Source organism: Schistocerca americana, chromosome 2, assembly GCF_021461395.2.
Source record: "Schistocerca americana isolate TAMUIC-IGC-003095 chromosome 2, iqSchAmer2.1, whole genome shotgun sequence".
Taxonomy (NCBI): Eukaryota; Metazoa; Arthropoda; class Insecta; order Orthoptera; family Acrididae; genus Schistocerca; species Schistocerca americana.
In genome coordinates this window covers 381,343,299-381,360,607 of record NC_060120.1, presented here as the reverse complement: position 1 = coordinate 381,360,607, position 17,309 = coordinate 381,343,299, and the positions used below count along the sequence as shown (strand labels likewise).

At 42.9% G+C, this 17,309-nt stretch overlaps 1 protein-coding gene across 3 annotated transcripts in view; it reads right to left on the bottom strand.

Moving 5' to 3' along the window:
* LOC124591589 (nuclear pore complex protein Nup214-like) overlaps window positions 1-17,309 on the bottom strand; it is a 130,628-nt gene that overhangs the window by 15,314 nt on the left and 98,005 nt on the right. For all 3 annotated transcript variants that reach the window (XM_047131744.1, XM_047131746.1, XM_047131745.1), the window contains 2 exons: window positions 4,561-4,719; window positions 479-674 (listed from right to left, as the gene is read on the bottom strand). In XM_047131744.1, coding sequence (XP_046987700.1) covers window positions 479-674; window positions 4,561-4,719 — 355 coding nt within the window. The remainder of the gene's footprint in view (window positions 1-478; window positions 675-4,560; window positions 4,720-17,309) is intronic.

Here is a 17,309-nt window from a genome sequence, read left to right as displayed (position 1 = left end):
GGCATGCTCCTTCCAACTGGGGACCCCCTACACAAGGGGGTGCACCCACCTTAGGTGATTGTTCACACCTCCCAAACACCTGACAGAGGGATCAATTGGCAATTTGGGAAGGTTGCAGCTCAAGCAATCACCCAATTTGTTATAATGCTTGGTAATAAGTGGTAGCATATGTCTTCTTTATAAATTGTATGTTATATTTAAAATGAAATCTGATATTAGCAGAACATTATCCTAAGAGATTCTAAAACCACCAAATTAATCATTGCCAAACAAATACTGCAGCAAAGGTCGGTCACTATTACATTAGCATTAGGCTCCTTACACACGGGCACTGTACATCTGTAACAATTACTGAGCTGACTAAAAATAATACAGTATCTGTATTGCCTTACCTAACACAGTTACCAGCATAGTTTGCAAGTAATATTCTCACAATAAGACAAAAATTAATTGCAACGGAATAGCAAAAACAACTTACCCAAAACTGGTACTGCTACTACTGGAAAATGCTGGTGGGTTATTTGGAGATGTCTGTGTCCCTCCAAATAATGATGGCTGTGGAGAACCAAATCCAGGACTTTGACTGGCCAAATTTCCAAATGTCAATGTATTCTGAGAAGCTAAGCTTTCAAAGGTATTCGACTGCTGCTGTCCTGTAGGTGATGCTCCGAAACCTGGAGAAAAATTGCAAAGAAACCAATGCCGACATTCTTGACTTGGCTAATATATCATAAATATCCAGTGTGTTTTGCTCCTTTTTTTTCAGCTATACAACACAACAAGTATTACACAAATAGACATATCACTCTCTTAAATTTTATTCATTGGAATTAAAAACTGGTTATGACTACAAACTTAGAAATAACAAATACACTTATACAATATATTTTAAAGCAAATATCTCTCACCATGTCTCCACCTCAAAAAACGATTTGCCCTCTGTCCAGTATAAGATAACAAAATTCGCTGCATTTAATAGAAAACCAGACTGAGGACAGAAAATCTCTGCTCTGTAGTAATCTACAGGGTGGCAGGATACTTCTAATTTGTTTACTGTAAGACAACTTTACTGTAGAAATTTGACTACACTTAGAGCTGAGAAAAATAGCCAGAGTAATATACAGATGGACTTTATAAAACATAAAATTTTCCTTATGTATCTTTGTTATGTCATCCAGATTACTTTAGACAATACATATAATAAAATTGTGGTGATTTACAGAAAAAGATGAGTTCCTCTTTGTATCAGTAAAATACAGGATAGTTTTCCTCGCATTCTAATAGTACAATGCACCATCATTTTGCTTTCTATCATATTTAACAGTTTGAGATCACCATTTTTTCCGTCACAAGCTAGACAGTCTCCAAATGTCTAGGAGCACATCAGTCCTGAAACCAATTACATGCAAAAAATTTGGCAGTCTCCGAATGTCATTTGAAAACTGTTACTGACACAGTGATTGTGGTTATCCTTTTGACACAAAATGTTAAATATCTGTAAACCTCTGAATATGTTGCATCACAAGCAGCAGGAACCTGTCCTAAGAATATGGTTTATTATAATAAACTGTAAAAATTATGTGTAGCACTATACACCAGAGTAACTACAATAAACAAGTAAATACTTATCCCACAGAACTGATTAAACACAATTGTTACAGCAAAGAATGAATTACATTCAACAGATAAAAGCTAACAAAGGAGTAAACAAAAACAGAATTTCTGTAATCAGAGCAAAAAGGGGTAAAATAAACCACTGCATAAGGCAATATGCTGAATGGAAAGCCCCTCCCCCTTTGCACATTATTTGAGGTAGTCGAAATATCAGGGACTTCTCTTATTATGCCTTGCCTTGCTATAATGAACTAACGTCACTAAGACAACATTTAGTAGAAATCTTTTGATAACACACAAGTAATGAATTTAATTGACAAAAAGAGGAAATATACGAATGCAGTTAATACAGCAGGTGAAAGGAAATACTAATGTCTACGAAATGAGATTGTCAGAAGTGTAAAATGGCAAAGCAGGACTGGCCAGATGATAAATGCAAGGATGTAGAAGCAGGGACAACTATCAGAAAGATATAGACTGCCTACAGGAAAATTAGAAGATAAGCAGCTGAATGAATATGCACATAAGCAAGCCAGTACTAAGCTAGGAAGGGAAAGCTGAAAGGTGGAAGGGATGTATAGGCTGGCTATACAAAGAAAGTAAACTTGAAGGAAGTTTAATACAAAGGAAAGAGGACGTACATAAACATGAGATAGGAGCTGCAATACTTCGTGAAGAATTTGTCAGAGTGCTGACAAACATACAGCAATATATGTCCCAAGGACTTACATGACATCCCCCCCCCCCCCCAAATTATTAAGTTCCTTGGGGAAGCCAGCCGCAACAAAACTATTCCACCTGGTACATAAGATGTACGAGACAGGCAAAATACCATAAGACTCAAGAAGACATCCAAAGAAATTAGTGCCAACAGGTGTGATACTACCAAACTACCAGTTTTTGAGCCATTGCTGGAAAATTGTGACACTAATTATTCACAGAAAAATTGAAAAACTTGTGGAACCCAAACTCGGTTCCAGGGAAATGTCGTAACGCATGAGGCAATACTTGACTGGAAAACACCCTTTGAAATTGTGATGGTGGCAGGGATAAAACACAAGAAGAGAAAAGTTATCCAAAACCTGTACAAAAACCACACTGCAGTTCTAAGAGTCAAAGGTAATGACTGGGAAGCACTGACTGAGAAGGGAATGAGGTACAGTTGTAGCATATCACCAATGACATTCAATTTGTACATTGATCAAGCAGCACAGGAAACAAGAATAAAATTGGAAAGGGAATTATAGTTCAGAAAGTAGAAATAAAACACACATTTGTCAATGATGTAATTCTGAAGAGAAGGCAAGGAACTTCAAAGAGCTACTGAATGGAATGGGTAGTGTCTTGGAAAGACATAAGATGAATGTCAACAAAGGTGAAACAAGGGCAATGGAATGTACTTGAATTAAATCAGATGATGCTGAAGGAATTAGATAAGGAAATGATACACTAAAGGGATACGATGGGTTTTAGTATTTTAACAGCAAAATAACTGATGATGGCCTAAGTACAGACAATATAAAATGCAGACTCACTATAGCCTGAAAAAGAAGAGTTTGTCCAGTAACATAAAGCTAAGTGTTGGGAATTCTTTTCTGAATGTATTTGCCTGGAGTGTAGCCTTATACAAAACATGGATGATAACCAATCCTGACAAGAAGAGAATAGAAGCTTTTGAAAAGTGGTGCCACAGAAGACTGCTCATGACAAGATGGGCAGATCAAGGCATTAATGAAGAGATACTCTATCTAACTGAAGAGAAAAGAAATTTTCAACAACTTGACTAAAAGATGGGATCAGTTGATAAGACAAATCATGAGGCATCAAGGAACATTCAGTTTGCTAATGGATAGAAGTGTAGGGTCGCAAAAATTGTAGAGTGTGCTCAATGGATGAATACGGTAAGCAGGTTCAAATGAATATAGGTTGCAGTTATTATTCAAAGAAGAAAAGGTTTGCACATGATTAAGTAGTGCAGAGATTGCAACAATGCACATTACTATGTACAGAAACAGCTGTAGTTTCAGATACTTTCTTGAAACTTCCTGGTAGATTAAAACTGTGTGCAGGACTGAGACTCGAACTCACGATCCTTGCCTTTTGCGGGCACAGCTCTACTTCCACCAGTACCTCACCTCATCTCCTACCTTCCAAGCAACGCAGAAGCTCTCCTGCAGAACTTGCAGGAATAGCACTCCTGGAAGAAAGGATACTGTGGAGATGTGGCTTAGCCACAGCCTGGGAGATGTTTCCAGGATGAAATTTTCACTCTGCAGCAAAGCGTACGCTGAAATTTGGAAGATACGAGATAAGGTAATGGCGGAAGTCGAGCTGTGAAGACAGGTCATGAGTTGTGTTTGGTTATTTCAGTTGGTAGAGCACCTGCCCACAAAAGACAAAGGTCCCCCATTCAAGTCTTGGTCCAGAATGCAGTTTTAATCTGCCAGGAACTTTCATATAAATGCACACTCTGCTGTAGGGTTAAAATTCATTCTAGATTCTTTCTTCTCTTTTTTAATTTAATTCTTGAACACCCTGGAATATCTAAATTTATGCAGACAGGTATTGGTAACTATTGTACATGGGTGGCGGAGGCTTCATGTAGATACACCAACCCTTAGTACAGAACGAATAACAATGCCTCCTTTGATGTTCACTAACATACTTCATTTAAAACTGTGCTTGTAATTTTGCTTTAATAATCATAATAATTAAACCTACTTTTAAAATCAGTAATATGAGATATGAACGCTTAACAAATTTCCCCTCTCAACAACCCTATTGACACATTATTAATCTTGGAAAATTTCTTCAGAAGCAAAGTTTCTTATCTCATTACTGCTTATTGTAAACTGATTTCATCTTCCAAAGATGATTGTTTCATTACTTTTTATAATAGGTTGCCCCCCCCCTCCCCCGTACACACACACACATAAACTTACTTACTTGGACTTGCTGCTGCAGGAGAACCAAATACTCTGTTTGCACTGCCAAATGTAGGTGAACCCCCAAAGGTTGGAGCACCTCCAAATGTTGGTGGAGAACCAAAGCCAGTACTGCCCGCTGGGCTTCCAGCACCAAAAACTGGTGCAGATCCAAATCCACCTAGAAACAAGTCAGACTGATAAAAAAATGGCAATATATAAAGATGGAAAATTATGTTGTAAACATTTTCAAAACATATAGAGAGAAACAATCAGATTCAACCTGCATTGCCACCTATGCAGTAAATCAATACTGACTCAAAAAGCACTGTATGATCTGATACAGTATGAAAAATCTGCATAGTAGTCCTTCATTTACCACTAACAAACATTTCACATGTTGTCTAAAATAATGATAGACAAATAATGTTTGAACCCAAGAGTAAGAAATCATCTGCAAGTATACAATTAATGCATGAAGTATTCTCCAGGATAACAAGACCACATTCAGTTTCAGATAAAGAATGCTGGGTAGAAGACACAAGGCAGGACAGTAAATTAAACAATGAAAAAACTACTGCTTGGAGAGGAAACTACATCAAACATCTGATTATCTGTGTTACTTCCTCTGCTGTAAACATATTGGTAAGAATGACACTTCTGCCACCACAGTGTCTGTCTGTTTTTTAGAATAATTTAATTATCTGTCACATTTAAAACATTACCACAAAACTTCATATTCTGTTATCCCACATTTTATAATAGCTATGATGATCTGTACCCAGCTTGTTGCAGATATTTCTCTATATTCCTTACTGTTTGTCAATAAGTGTTGCACCAAACAGAGGAAATCAAAATAAATCAGAGTTCATAGGGAGTACACCCTTATCCACTCCAAAAAGGATATTTACAAACAGGTTAATTCTAACTAAAAATAGCAAACAGCTACTGTTAATAAGGTGTTGTTATGAACAAACAGCAGCATTACCAATTTTGAACTGACTGGTTCATCTTCAAGCAGCAGGCATAATGAAATTTTAAATGTGAACAGCCATCTGAAGCTGAATCTGTTGGTTTTAAAATACTAACAGCACTATTTCCTCCCAATGAGTAGCACTATCAACAGTGGCTAAGATTGCCTTTTCTCCACCACAAGCACTGACATGCCTTAAAGTTCATTAGATAGTGGTCCCATCTGCAGACAAATTTATCACTTTTGCCCTCTTTCAAATGGTTCCATAAAATTAGCTGCAGTTGTTAGATTATTTTGCAGTGCAAGCATGTTTGTCAGAAAATTTCTGTTGTATTTCATGGGAAGAAGGCAGAATCAAATCACAATAACAGTTTTACCACATTATCCATTAGTTTGGTGCCAAACACAATGTTCATCAACAACACCTAATGCTTCCATATGTAAGAAATCACAGACCAAAACTAAAAATAAGTGCGGGGAAAAATCACAGGAAGTTACAGTAGTGGAGTTCCGTGGCAAGACAGAGGAAGCAGCTGGTCTACAAACAATGAGCATGAAATAATTTGTTGGTTGGTTGGCTTAAAGGAGGGGGAGAAGGGACCAAACTGCAAGGTCATGAGTCCCTTGTTCCTGGTAAAATAATTACACATGGGAAAGAAGAAAAGAAAGGAGGCATACAGCACAATAACAGGAGAATGGAAGAACCAGAAGAACAATAGAAGGACAACCAACACTACTATGGACAAAACAGGAAAATAAAACCACAGAGAGAAGCAAGAAACAGATAGAAGGGATAAAAACAAGACAGCAGATTACCGTGGCTGGCCAGCCACGAGAATAAAAAGGAAAAGCCAGTCACTTTGCGACACATTAAAACATCCAGCCTAAAAGCATTAGAGTGGAGAACACAAAGGGACAAAGGACATGCACAAAAACTTATACAGAATGATAAAACCCACCATCACATACAAAACATAAAGCTAAATTAGTCGATGAGGCATTGTCAGCTAAAATTAATGGCAACAAGTCCGGTAACTGAAGAGTCCATCGCAAGGCAGCCAGATACTGACAGCTCACCAAGTTATGGGCCACTGTCAGCCAGATGCTGCACCGACACTGAGGTGGGTCAGCACAGCGCAGGAGGTAGCCATGTGTCACCCAAGTGTGGCCAATGTGGAGCCAAGACAGAATCACAGATTCTCTGCGAGAGGCCACCCGTGAAGGTCTTCCACACATTTCTAGTCTTCTTAATGGCACACAGTTTGTTGTGCATACTGAGGTTATGCCATTCCGTCTCCCAAAGCTGCAAAACCTTGTAGCATAGTACAGGGTGTTTATAAATGAATATCGGGGTTTTAACGCTTTATAATATTTATTACATTAAACTTACAGTTATAAATGATATGTCAAATGAAAGAGCAACTCAAATAGTTTTACCCAGAATCTTATAAATGTTCAATGTGAGCACGGTTCGTCACACGGCACACAGCAAGTCTATAGCCGAGTTCTTAGCAAACATTGACAGGGCTTGCTTTGCATGGCCTCCACATTCACCGGACCTAATGCCGTGCAATTTTTTCCTTTGGGGCTTCATCAAGGATCATATGTACGTGCCTCCACTACCACCAGACCTCCCTGAATTAAGAAACTGCATTGAAGCTGCTGTTGCTACAATCACTGAAGACACAGTTATCAACGTTTGGGAAGAACTTGGCTATAGACTTGATGTATGCTGTGTGACAAATTTTGCTCACATTGAACATTAATAAGGTTCTTGGTAAAACTGTTTGAGTTGCTCTTTCATTTGACATATCATTTATAACTGTAAGTTTAATCTAATACATATTATAAAGCATTAAAACCCTGATATTCATTTATAAACACCTTGTACTGAACGCAGGTCAGTTGCAGAGAAGTCGATATAAATAAGCGGTTTCCATGTGGCCTGTCGGCAAGTTCGTTGCTTGGGATTCTGACATGACCTGGGGTCCAGACAAACATCACTAAATGACTGGAACATTCCAGGGCATAGGTGGACTCCTGGACGGTCACTACCAAAGAATGAGGAGGGTAGCATTGGTCGATAGCTTGTAGGCTGCTCAGAGAGTCAGTACAGAGAAGAAACGAGTCCCCAGGGCATGAACGGATGTGCCCAAGAGCACGAGATACAGCCACCAGCTCGGCAGTGAAAACACTGCAGCCATCGGGCAAGGAATGCTGTTCAATATGTCCTCCATGGACATACGCGAAGCCGACGTGATCATCAGCTATCAAGCCATTGGTGTGGCCTTGGTACATGTCAAGAATTGAGAGGAGGTGGCAGTGGAGAGCTGCAGAGTTAACTGAGTCCTTAGGGTCACGTGAAAGGTCCAGGCGAAGCCACGGCATAGGCGAACACTATGGAAGTGTACGTGAATGGACCTCAAGTACAGCTGGTAAAGGCAAGGACTCCAGTTCAGAAAGAAGCGATCCGACATGAACTGCAATTGGAAGCCCTGACCTGGGCCACCGGTGCGGGAGATGAACCACCGTGGGTGGGAAAAGTAATTCGAATGCACAGGAGAACTACATACGTGTGCAATGTAACTGGCCAGCAGTTGTGTATGCCTAACCTGCAATGGAGGGACTCCGTCCTCCACCAGGATGCTGGTCACCAGATCTCGTCCTAAAAGCCCCTGTCGCTAGGCGAACACCACAGTGGTGCACTGGGTCGAGTAAAGGCAACACTGAGGGTGCTGACAAACCAAAAACCAGATTCCCATAGTCAAGGTGGGATTGAACAAGAGCTCTGTAGAGCTGCAGCAGCATAGAGTGATCTGCATCCCAGCTGGTGTTACTCAGGCAGCAGAGGGCATTCAGGTGCTGCCAGCACTTCCGCTTAAGCTAACAAAGGTAAGGAAGCCAAATCAATCGGGTGACAAAAACCAGTCCTAAGAATCGATATCTCTCCACTACAGTGAGTGGATCATCATTAAGGTATAGTTCTGGTTCCAGATGAATGGTCCAATGCCATCAGAAGTGCATAACACATGACTTTGTAGCTGAAAACTGGAAACCGTGGGCTAGAGCCCATGACTGCGCCTTGTGGATGGCTCCTTGTAGGCGCCACTCAGCAAACCAATACTTGTGGAGCAGTACGAAATGCAGAAGATGTCTGCATACAAAGAAGGTGAGAAGGACAGCCCTACAGCTGCTGCTAGACCATTAATGGCCACTAAAAACAGAGATACACTCAATTCAGAGTCCTGTCGGACCCCGTTCTCCTGGATATGGGGGGAACTATGGGAGGCACCAACTTGGAAATGGAAAGTACGAAGAGACAGGAAATTTTGGATAAAAATTGGGAGCGGGCCTCGGAGACCCCACTCGTATAATGTGGCAAGGATATGATGCCGTCAGGCTGTGTCATACGCTTTTCACAAATCAAAAAAAGACAGCAACCAGGTGTTGGCATCTGGAAAAGCCTGTTCGGATGGCAGACTCGAGGGACACAAGATTATCAGTGGTAGAGCGACCCTGATGGAAGGCATGTGACTCCAGGACCGCCGACACACCACAGTTCCAGTAGCTTAGAAACATTGGTGAGGCTGATGGGCCGATAGCTATCCACATCTAGCAGGTTTTTACTGGGTTTGAGCAGCAGAATTATGTTGCTCTCCTGCCACTGTGATGGATAGACACCATCGCACCAGACCCAGTTGAAGATGACAAGATGTCACTTGTAATCAGATGAGAGATGTTTAATCATCTGACTGTGGATCCCATCTAGCCCAGGAGCAGTGTCAGGACAATGTGCAAGGGCACTGAGGATCTCCCACTCTGTAAATGGGGCATTTTAGGATTCACTGTGGTCTGTAGTGAATGAGAGGACTTTCCCTTCCAGCCATGGTTTGAAAGTGCGAAAGGCTGAGGGGTAATCCTCCGTTGCAGAGGCACAAGCATAGTTCTCAGCAAAGTGCTCGGCAATCGCAAATGTGCCGGTAGATAACACGCCATTTATGTTAGCACCAGGAACACCTGTTGGGGTCTGGTACATGAAAACATGTTTGATCCTTACCCAGACTAGGGACAGTTACGTATGGCACCCAACGGTCAAGACATATGTCTCCCAACACTCCTGCTTCTGTAATTTGATAAGTTGGCAAATGCGGGCACAGAGCAGTCTAAAGGCTATGATGTGCTTATGCCGCTGTAGGGCTCACCAATGCTCCTAATTGCTTCAGCGACTTCCAGCAACCACCAAGAGACTGCCTTTCACCGGGGCACCCTAAATAGCAAGGTATTGTTTTTTGTGCTGCTCAAGCATCACATCGATGTTCCCTTGTGGGGGAGATTCAACGATGGCAGCAGAAGTGAAAGCTTCTCAGTTCACCTTGTTTAAAGCCCATCTGGCATCTGCTGGCCTGATGCCAGGGCAGTGACAGGAAGATGGGGATGTGGTCACTACCATATAGGTCATCATGTGCTCCCTAGTGGATAGATGGGAGAAGTCCTGGGATGCAAATTGACAAATCAATGGCTGAATAACTATCATGAGCCACACTGAAATGTGTGGCGGCTCCAATATTTAAGAGCCACAGGTCAAACTAAGACAGTAAAGTTTCAACATCACTGCCTCGGCCAGTAAGCATGGTGCCACCCCACAAGCGGTTATGGGCATTAAAATCTCCCAAAAGTAGGAAAGGTTTAGGGTGTTTATCAATCAGTGCAGTTACTAAATTCAGGGGTACTGCACCATCTGGAGGAAGATATACATTGCAGACAGTTATTTCCTGTGTCATCATCATTCTGACAGCCACATCTTCAAGAGGGGTTTGAAGAGGCACAGTTTCACTACAGACATAAACGCAAACTCCACCTGACACTCAATTATAGTCACTACGGTTCCTGTAATATCCCCTATAGCTGCGGAAGGCAAGGGTCCGCATTGCCAAGAACCAGGTTTCCTGGAGGGCAATGCAGAAAGCAGGTGTAAAGCATAACAGTTGCCGTAGCTCAGCCAGGCAGTGGAAAAAACAGCTGCGATTCCACTGAAGGATGACATCGTGAGACTGGGAAGGCATAGAACATCCAATGAGGCACTTCATGCCTCAGTGTCACCTGTTGCTACCGACTTATTGCCTGAGCAGTCTATATCCATTGTGTCTGAGGGTCCAGCAAGATCTAGGCCCTCAGCAGACACCAGAATCTTCACTTGATCCACAGACGCAGAACTTGTAGGTAGTGGTGGTGTGGGTGCCACTGCAATTCCCTTGGTCTTGTGGGTGCTCTTTTTGGATTTCTCTCGCTGCTCCTTGGGTATTCCTGGCTGGGAGGACCTCACTGATTCAATCTCTGGGACTGAGGATGAGCGTGAAGCCCTACAACCAGCTGCTTTTGGGCTCTTCAGCCACTGGCAGGTGTTGTCTTTCCCACTAGCAGAAACCTGACAAGGGTTGTGATCCAAGGGATCCCTCCTTCCTAGCGAGAGGAGCCAAAGAAGACTTACGCTTCCCTGGCACTGAAGTGGGGACTGATATCTCCAATGGTTGGGAGAAGGGAGGGGGGGGGGGGGGGTTGCTCCCAAAGTAGGTGGTGCAGGAGTGCAGGAGCAACAGGCAGGGAAGTGCCCTCCACCATCAAGGAGCAGGTGGAGTCTTCTGGCTCTGAGAGGTGACTTAGGTTGGCGGAGCTGTTGTAGTTGTAATGGCAGCATAAGACGATGTCATATGTACAGGATGTAGGCGTTCAAATTTCCTCTTAGCCTCAGTGTAGGTCAGTTGGTCCAGGGTCTTGTACTCCATGATTTTCCCTTCTTTCTGAAGAATCCTGCAGTCAGGTGAGCAAGGCAAATGGTGCTCTCCGCAGTTGACACAGATGGGAGGCAGGGCACATGGAGTTTTGTGAAGTGACTGGTGTCCGCAATCTCGACATGTGATGCTGGAAGTACAGCGAGAAGACATATGGCCAGACTTCCAGCATTTAAACCACCGCAACGCATTGGGGGAGGGGTATAGGGCTTTACATCACAGTGGTAGACCATCACCTTGACCTTCTCGAGTAATGTATCACCCTCGAAGTCCAAGATGAAGGCACCGGTGGCAACCTGATTGTCTCTCGGACCCTGGCGAACACACAGAACGAAATGTACACCTCACCACTCTAAATTGGCATGCAGCTCACTGTCAGACTGAAAAAGAAGGTCACTGTGAAATAGGGTACCCTGGACCATATTTAATCTCTTACAGAGCTTGATGGTTACAGAAACATCCCCCAGCTTGTCACAAGCGAGTAACACCTATGACTGGGCAAAGGATGCTATTTCGATCATGACTGACCCAGATCTCAGTTTGGACAAGCCCTCCGCCTCCCCAAACTTGTCCTCTAAATGCTCAACAAAAAATTGAGGCTTCATCGTCATGAAAGATTTCCTGTCAGCTCTCGAACATACAAAAGGGACTGGCTACCGTGCTGGATATCAGTTTCTACCATGCAAACAAGTCCATTATAATCATCAGTGTAGAAAACGATACTGCACAGTTGATGGAAAAATACGCATCCAGGAGAGTGTTCTCGCCCACTCGCCCATCAGTTGGAGAACGAGCAGAAGTGCCGATCCACGTCAACGAAGGATGCGATAGGTCTCAGCGCATGATGCACCATGTAAAGTGCCCTTCCCCAGTTGGCTCGCTCTTCAGGAATATTTTGAAAAATGGAGGTCAAACCCTACAGTGGACCATCACATAAAGGCCGAAATATGCAAGACTGTTTAGTCGCATCTTACAAGAAGCAGGAAGACCTCAGGCCTATTCCAACCCCTGGGCTGCAGGGGGCGAAACAATTTGTACTGTATCATTTGCATCTGTGCACGATTCCTGCTGTAATCATACGTTACATTCAGGGTTCCAAAACACCTTCTACAGGGGATGACGTAATTCTTGCAATATGAGGGGAGCTGTTCCTTGGGCATGTACTAGCCACTGACATTGATTATACTTGAGTAATGATGATGATCCAGGGTTTAAAAGGACTAAACTACTTGGTTATCAGACCCTCGATAAGATATGAAATAAGAAAGGAGAATTGTACGCTCTAGGATCTGCGACCATGTCTGCATGGTTGAAAATGAGCATGACAGGAGTTTTAGAAGGATAGATAAAAGTGAGATAATATCCAGGCAGTTAAAAACTCTAGCTGGACAATGAAAGATACACCAAGAAGGGTGATCAAAGTCAGTACAACTAAAATGGTGCAAGAAAATGCAGACTTTACAGACTACACAGCAAATTACCGAAATAGATACATAAGATACATACATAAAAGTTTAAAAATTCATGACATGCTGAGGAAAAAAGTAGCCTGAGACCACGTAGGTTGCACATCACAGTGGGAGGTACACCCACCCTCCCTCCAAAATCCCCCTTGACACCAAACACAGAGGTGGATTAAGCGTTAAATTTTGTTAAAAAATATGCTTTCCTTCAGGAAACGGGACACTGGTAGTTGCTAACACATCATTCACAAATATCCAATGTAATGAGGTAGACAGGTTGACTGCTTGTCTTGTATCAGCCATCGGGGCGCACTCGGTGAGAATATGGGCATTCATGAGAGGACTACCTCTATTGCACTGAGGGGAGAGTCCTCTTAAAGTGGTCACTAAGTCATCTTTCCAAGAGGCATGAAGAGAAGTATACCATGCCTTGTTGGTGCCCTTAATTGCCCTAGGCTTATTGAAAGCTGTGGTAGCCTGCTATTCCACATCCTAGGTTTTCAAAATGTGATGTTGCAGTTGCAATAATAAGCCTGGGCCTGGTACTTCAAGTTTGTCTGCTGTGGTTGCTAATTTATCAGTGTGTTCATTTCCCAGAAATACCCATGTAGCTCGGTGACCAGATGAATGTTACTATCATACAAGAGCTGTGGAGGTCAACTAATACATCTTGGACATAAGCAACCAAAAAGTTTTTGAGGTAGCACTGAACAGGCCTCATAAGCAGCTCATTGAGTCATTACAAACCAGGAAGTTGTTTGTGGCAAGAGTTTTAATGTACCACACAGCCTGTGATAATGGTGACCAACTCTGCAGGATATACACTGCATGCAGTCTGCAGGTAATACTTCCCATGTCGCCTCGTGTGTGCAAAAGCAAAAGTGACCCTCTCACTGACTTTCGATCCATCTATGTAGATGCATATTGAATCTGAGTAATCAAGGAGAACCATATGGAACAGGCATCTGCGAATGGTAAGATCAGCATTTTTCTTAGGCCACAAAAGAGTTCTACCCAAATCAGAGGACTGTGCGCATACCACAGGGGGTGCTGGGAGGGAACTCTATGAACACACACAAGAGGGGGCAGTTGGAGGTCCTCGCATAGGACCCCCAATTGTATCCCAATTGATCTACCAATTTTTGGATGGTTCGTAAACAGTCTGAACTGCTGGTTGTGAAATGGAGCCCAGTAACATAGATGGGTAGGCATCTAACAGAGTGTGACTGCATAGCTCATAAAGAGTTGTTGGCATCTGGTCCTCTGTGTTGGAGTACCGGTTTCCATCAACAGGCAGTCTACAGGGCTCATACGGAAAGATCCGGTCACCAACTGCACACTCCTACGATGGACAGCAGTCTAACAAGCTCAGTACTGATGGTGCTGCCAACCCGTAAGTAACATATCCATAGTCCAGCCAGGATAAAATCAAAGCACTGTGAATTGCAGAAAAAACATGTGGTCTGTGCCCCAGGTAACCATGTTTACTTTCTGCCAAATAAAAGATCTCAGAATCTGAAAGTTTCAACAGCTTCAATTAACTGGTTACCGAGGTAAAGTTCTGGGTGTGGGTGCGCAGTCCCAAGTCTACAAAAGTTCATGACACGAGTTTTCACGGAAGAAAATTGACATTCCTAATTAAGGGCCCAGTTATGTACTTACAGTATAGCCCCTCAGAAACTGGTGCTCTGCAGTGCACAATGATGTGAAGCTGTAATACAGGTAAAGGTCGTCCACATACAGTGACAGTGAGACAGTGGGTTCCACTCCATTCATGATACCACTGACAGTGATGTCGAAGAGTGTTACACTCAAGACCAATCTTTGAGGGATCTCAGTTTCCTGTACATGTTGGTCATTGAGGGCTGGATCTATCTGGACCCAAAACGGCCTGGGGGATACAAAATTCTGGGTAATAATTGGGTCAGCAGCCCCAGAAGACACACTCATGCAGAGAAGACAGAAGTGATGGTGCCAGGTTGCATTGCACACATTCTGCTGATCGAAGACCACAACAGACTGGCACTAGAGATGCCTGTGATCCCTGCCAAATGCAATTGAAAAACCAAAGAATGTGTTTATGCATTTGATTATGGATTTTACGGAGCCTAGCAGCTGTGTCGTGACACTCACTCACCAAAAGTGTTATGGAACTCCCATTAACTAAATGGAACATTGTAAGATTCCAGGCCTTGTGCACAGAAGGGTATATAGTTCAGCTCTGCTAGGCACTTCCAAATCAGCAAGTTACGATGCAGACACTTTGGCGAAGTGTACTACAAAACGTTCAGCAATGACTGCAAGATTAGTACAGACATCACCGCTGAAGGAGATTCCAGAAACTATAGTGGATGGTGGGTGGTTGCACATGTGGCAGACTGTAGTCCATACTTGAGACGATGGGGTGTGAACTCTCATAGGTGATACATATTGTTCCCAACACTCCTTCTCATTCTTTTCTGTTTAAAATTGTTTCTTCATCTGAAGTCCCTAGAATGCAATTAAATGTTACACAGACAGGTGGAACGTGTGTCATTGGAGTGCCCTTTGGCACACACTGATAGCCAGGTCACCACAGCACTGATTTATAGCGACATGGGCCTGAAGAATAAGGTATCGAAGCTTCTGCTTCCATTGGTCATTTGAGAAAGAGAGAGTGATAGGAAAGTGGTCATCGTTGCAGAGGTTGTCATGGACAGACCTTTGGATCAATTGTGAGATGTTTGGCTGCAGACAGTAAGTTCCATCGGCCGCACTGAAATTTGTTACAGCTCCAGTACAGCTACAGTAGGTAGACTCTTAGTTCTGAAATTAACTATTCCATTATTTGGCCCCTGCTAGGTATGTTTTCACTTCCCCACAGAGGACTGTGGGCATTTAAGTCTCCCAAGTAGAAGGAAAGATGGAGGCAGCTGTTCCACCAATTCCAAGAGCTTGTGATATGGTACAAATCAGTCAGGCAGGCAGGTAGGTAGGTAGGTAGGTAGGTAGATAGATATTACAGACTGTTACCCTACCTGACAGGCAAACACAAGCAGCCACAGTTTCTAATACAGGGGTTAGCGGCACCTGCTCACTGAAAGTGTAGACCCTTCCAGGCAACCTCTTGGTGTTAATGCAATTTTTACTGTAGAATCTGTTGTATTTAATAGTAGAGAGTTGGATTTCTGAGAATTGTGTTTCCTGAAGCGCCACACTAACTGCAGATTAAGTAACCATTAACTGGTGGAAACTGGCCAGGTGGTGATGGTAGGCATTACAGCTCCACCGAAGGAATGTCAGATTAGTGTCTGAGAAAGCAGTGAACAGGAAACATAAGTAAAAATTATGTTGCTTCTGAGTCATGTGCCACCTGAATGTGAGTCTTCATTGGTATTCACAGGACGGACTCTGACGGAATGGGGGCCGGACTGACCACAACAGCAGAATTCAGTTTAACTTTCGATTTATCCTTCTTATCACTGTGAGGTATTAGTTTCTACAAGGATTTTCCAGTTGTGACTTCTGGGATATAAGAGGACCATTCTCCTCTGTGACCCACAGCCTACAGCTCTATCACCAACTGGTTGGTGGTAAACTGCACGTCTGTTTTGTTCTGGGTAGGGGCATCTTACTGGTGTTCTATTTCCTGATGATGCTAGAGGCATCTCCAGTTGCACCAATGGGTGGTCAGCACTGATGCTGTGGGATTAGGGGTCAAGGGAGCCGTTGTCCCCTCCCCTCAATTGAAAAACAGGTACTGGCTTGCATCTAGGGTCAGTAATTGCCATTTGAGAATTTGGCATCCCACTAGGTGTGGATTTTGATACACTGCTTGCAAAATTAGACATCAGATCGATCAAGTGGAGTTGTTCAAGGTTTTTTTTAGCATTCTAATAAGCAGGTGGTAAAGCATTCTGTATTTCTGGATTTTCTTCTCCCTCTTGAAAACTGTCACTGAATGAGGGAGATGGCATTCTGGTAAGTTTACACACATAGGGGATTGATCACAAGGGCTCCCCTCATGCTTTGTCCTGGCACACACCCCACAAGTAGCCTCATTAGTGCACCAAGAGGGCATGTGTTCAAACCTTTGGGACCTAAATCAACTCACAAGGTCAGGAAAATATGGCCTGACGTCACACAATTACATTAACTTTCTAAGGTAAAAGATTTCCACCAAAGACTAGAATGAAATCTACACTGTCCACCCTGTTAGTCTTACGATATCTCTGGATGTGATGAACGAAATGGACTCCACACCATTCTTCCACACCACTCTACGTGAGCACTGTATTCTTCATCTGTTTGCTGCATCAGATCTCGAAGGAAGATGATATCTTGAATTCTGTTGACTTTGTAATGAGGAGAGATGGTTCTGTTAAACCCCCAAACTTGTTGCACACTTGAAGTGCCTGTGATTGTGCAGCATTTAATGTTTCAGTCAACAAAGATCCATTTCTCATCTTCTCTATTGCACCACTTCTCCAAACCAACCCTCAGCATTTTCAATGAGAAGCAATGGCTTCATTGTTGCAAAAGATTTTCCCTCTGTTCTGGAGCACAT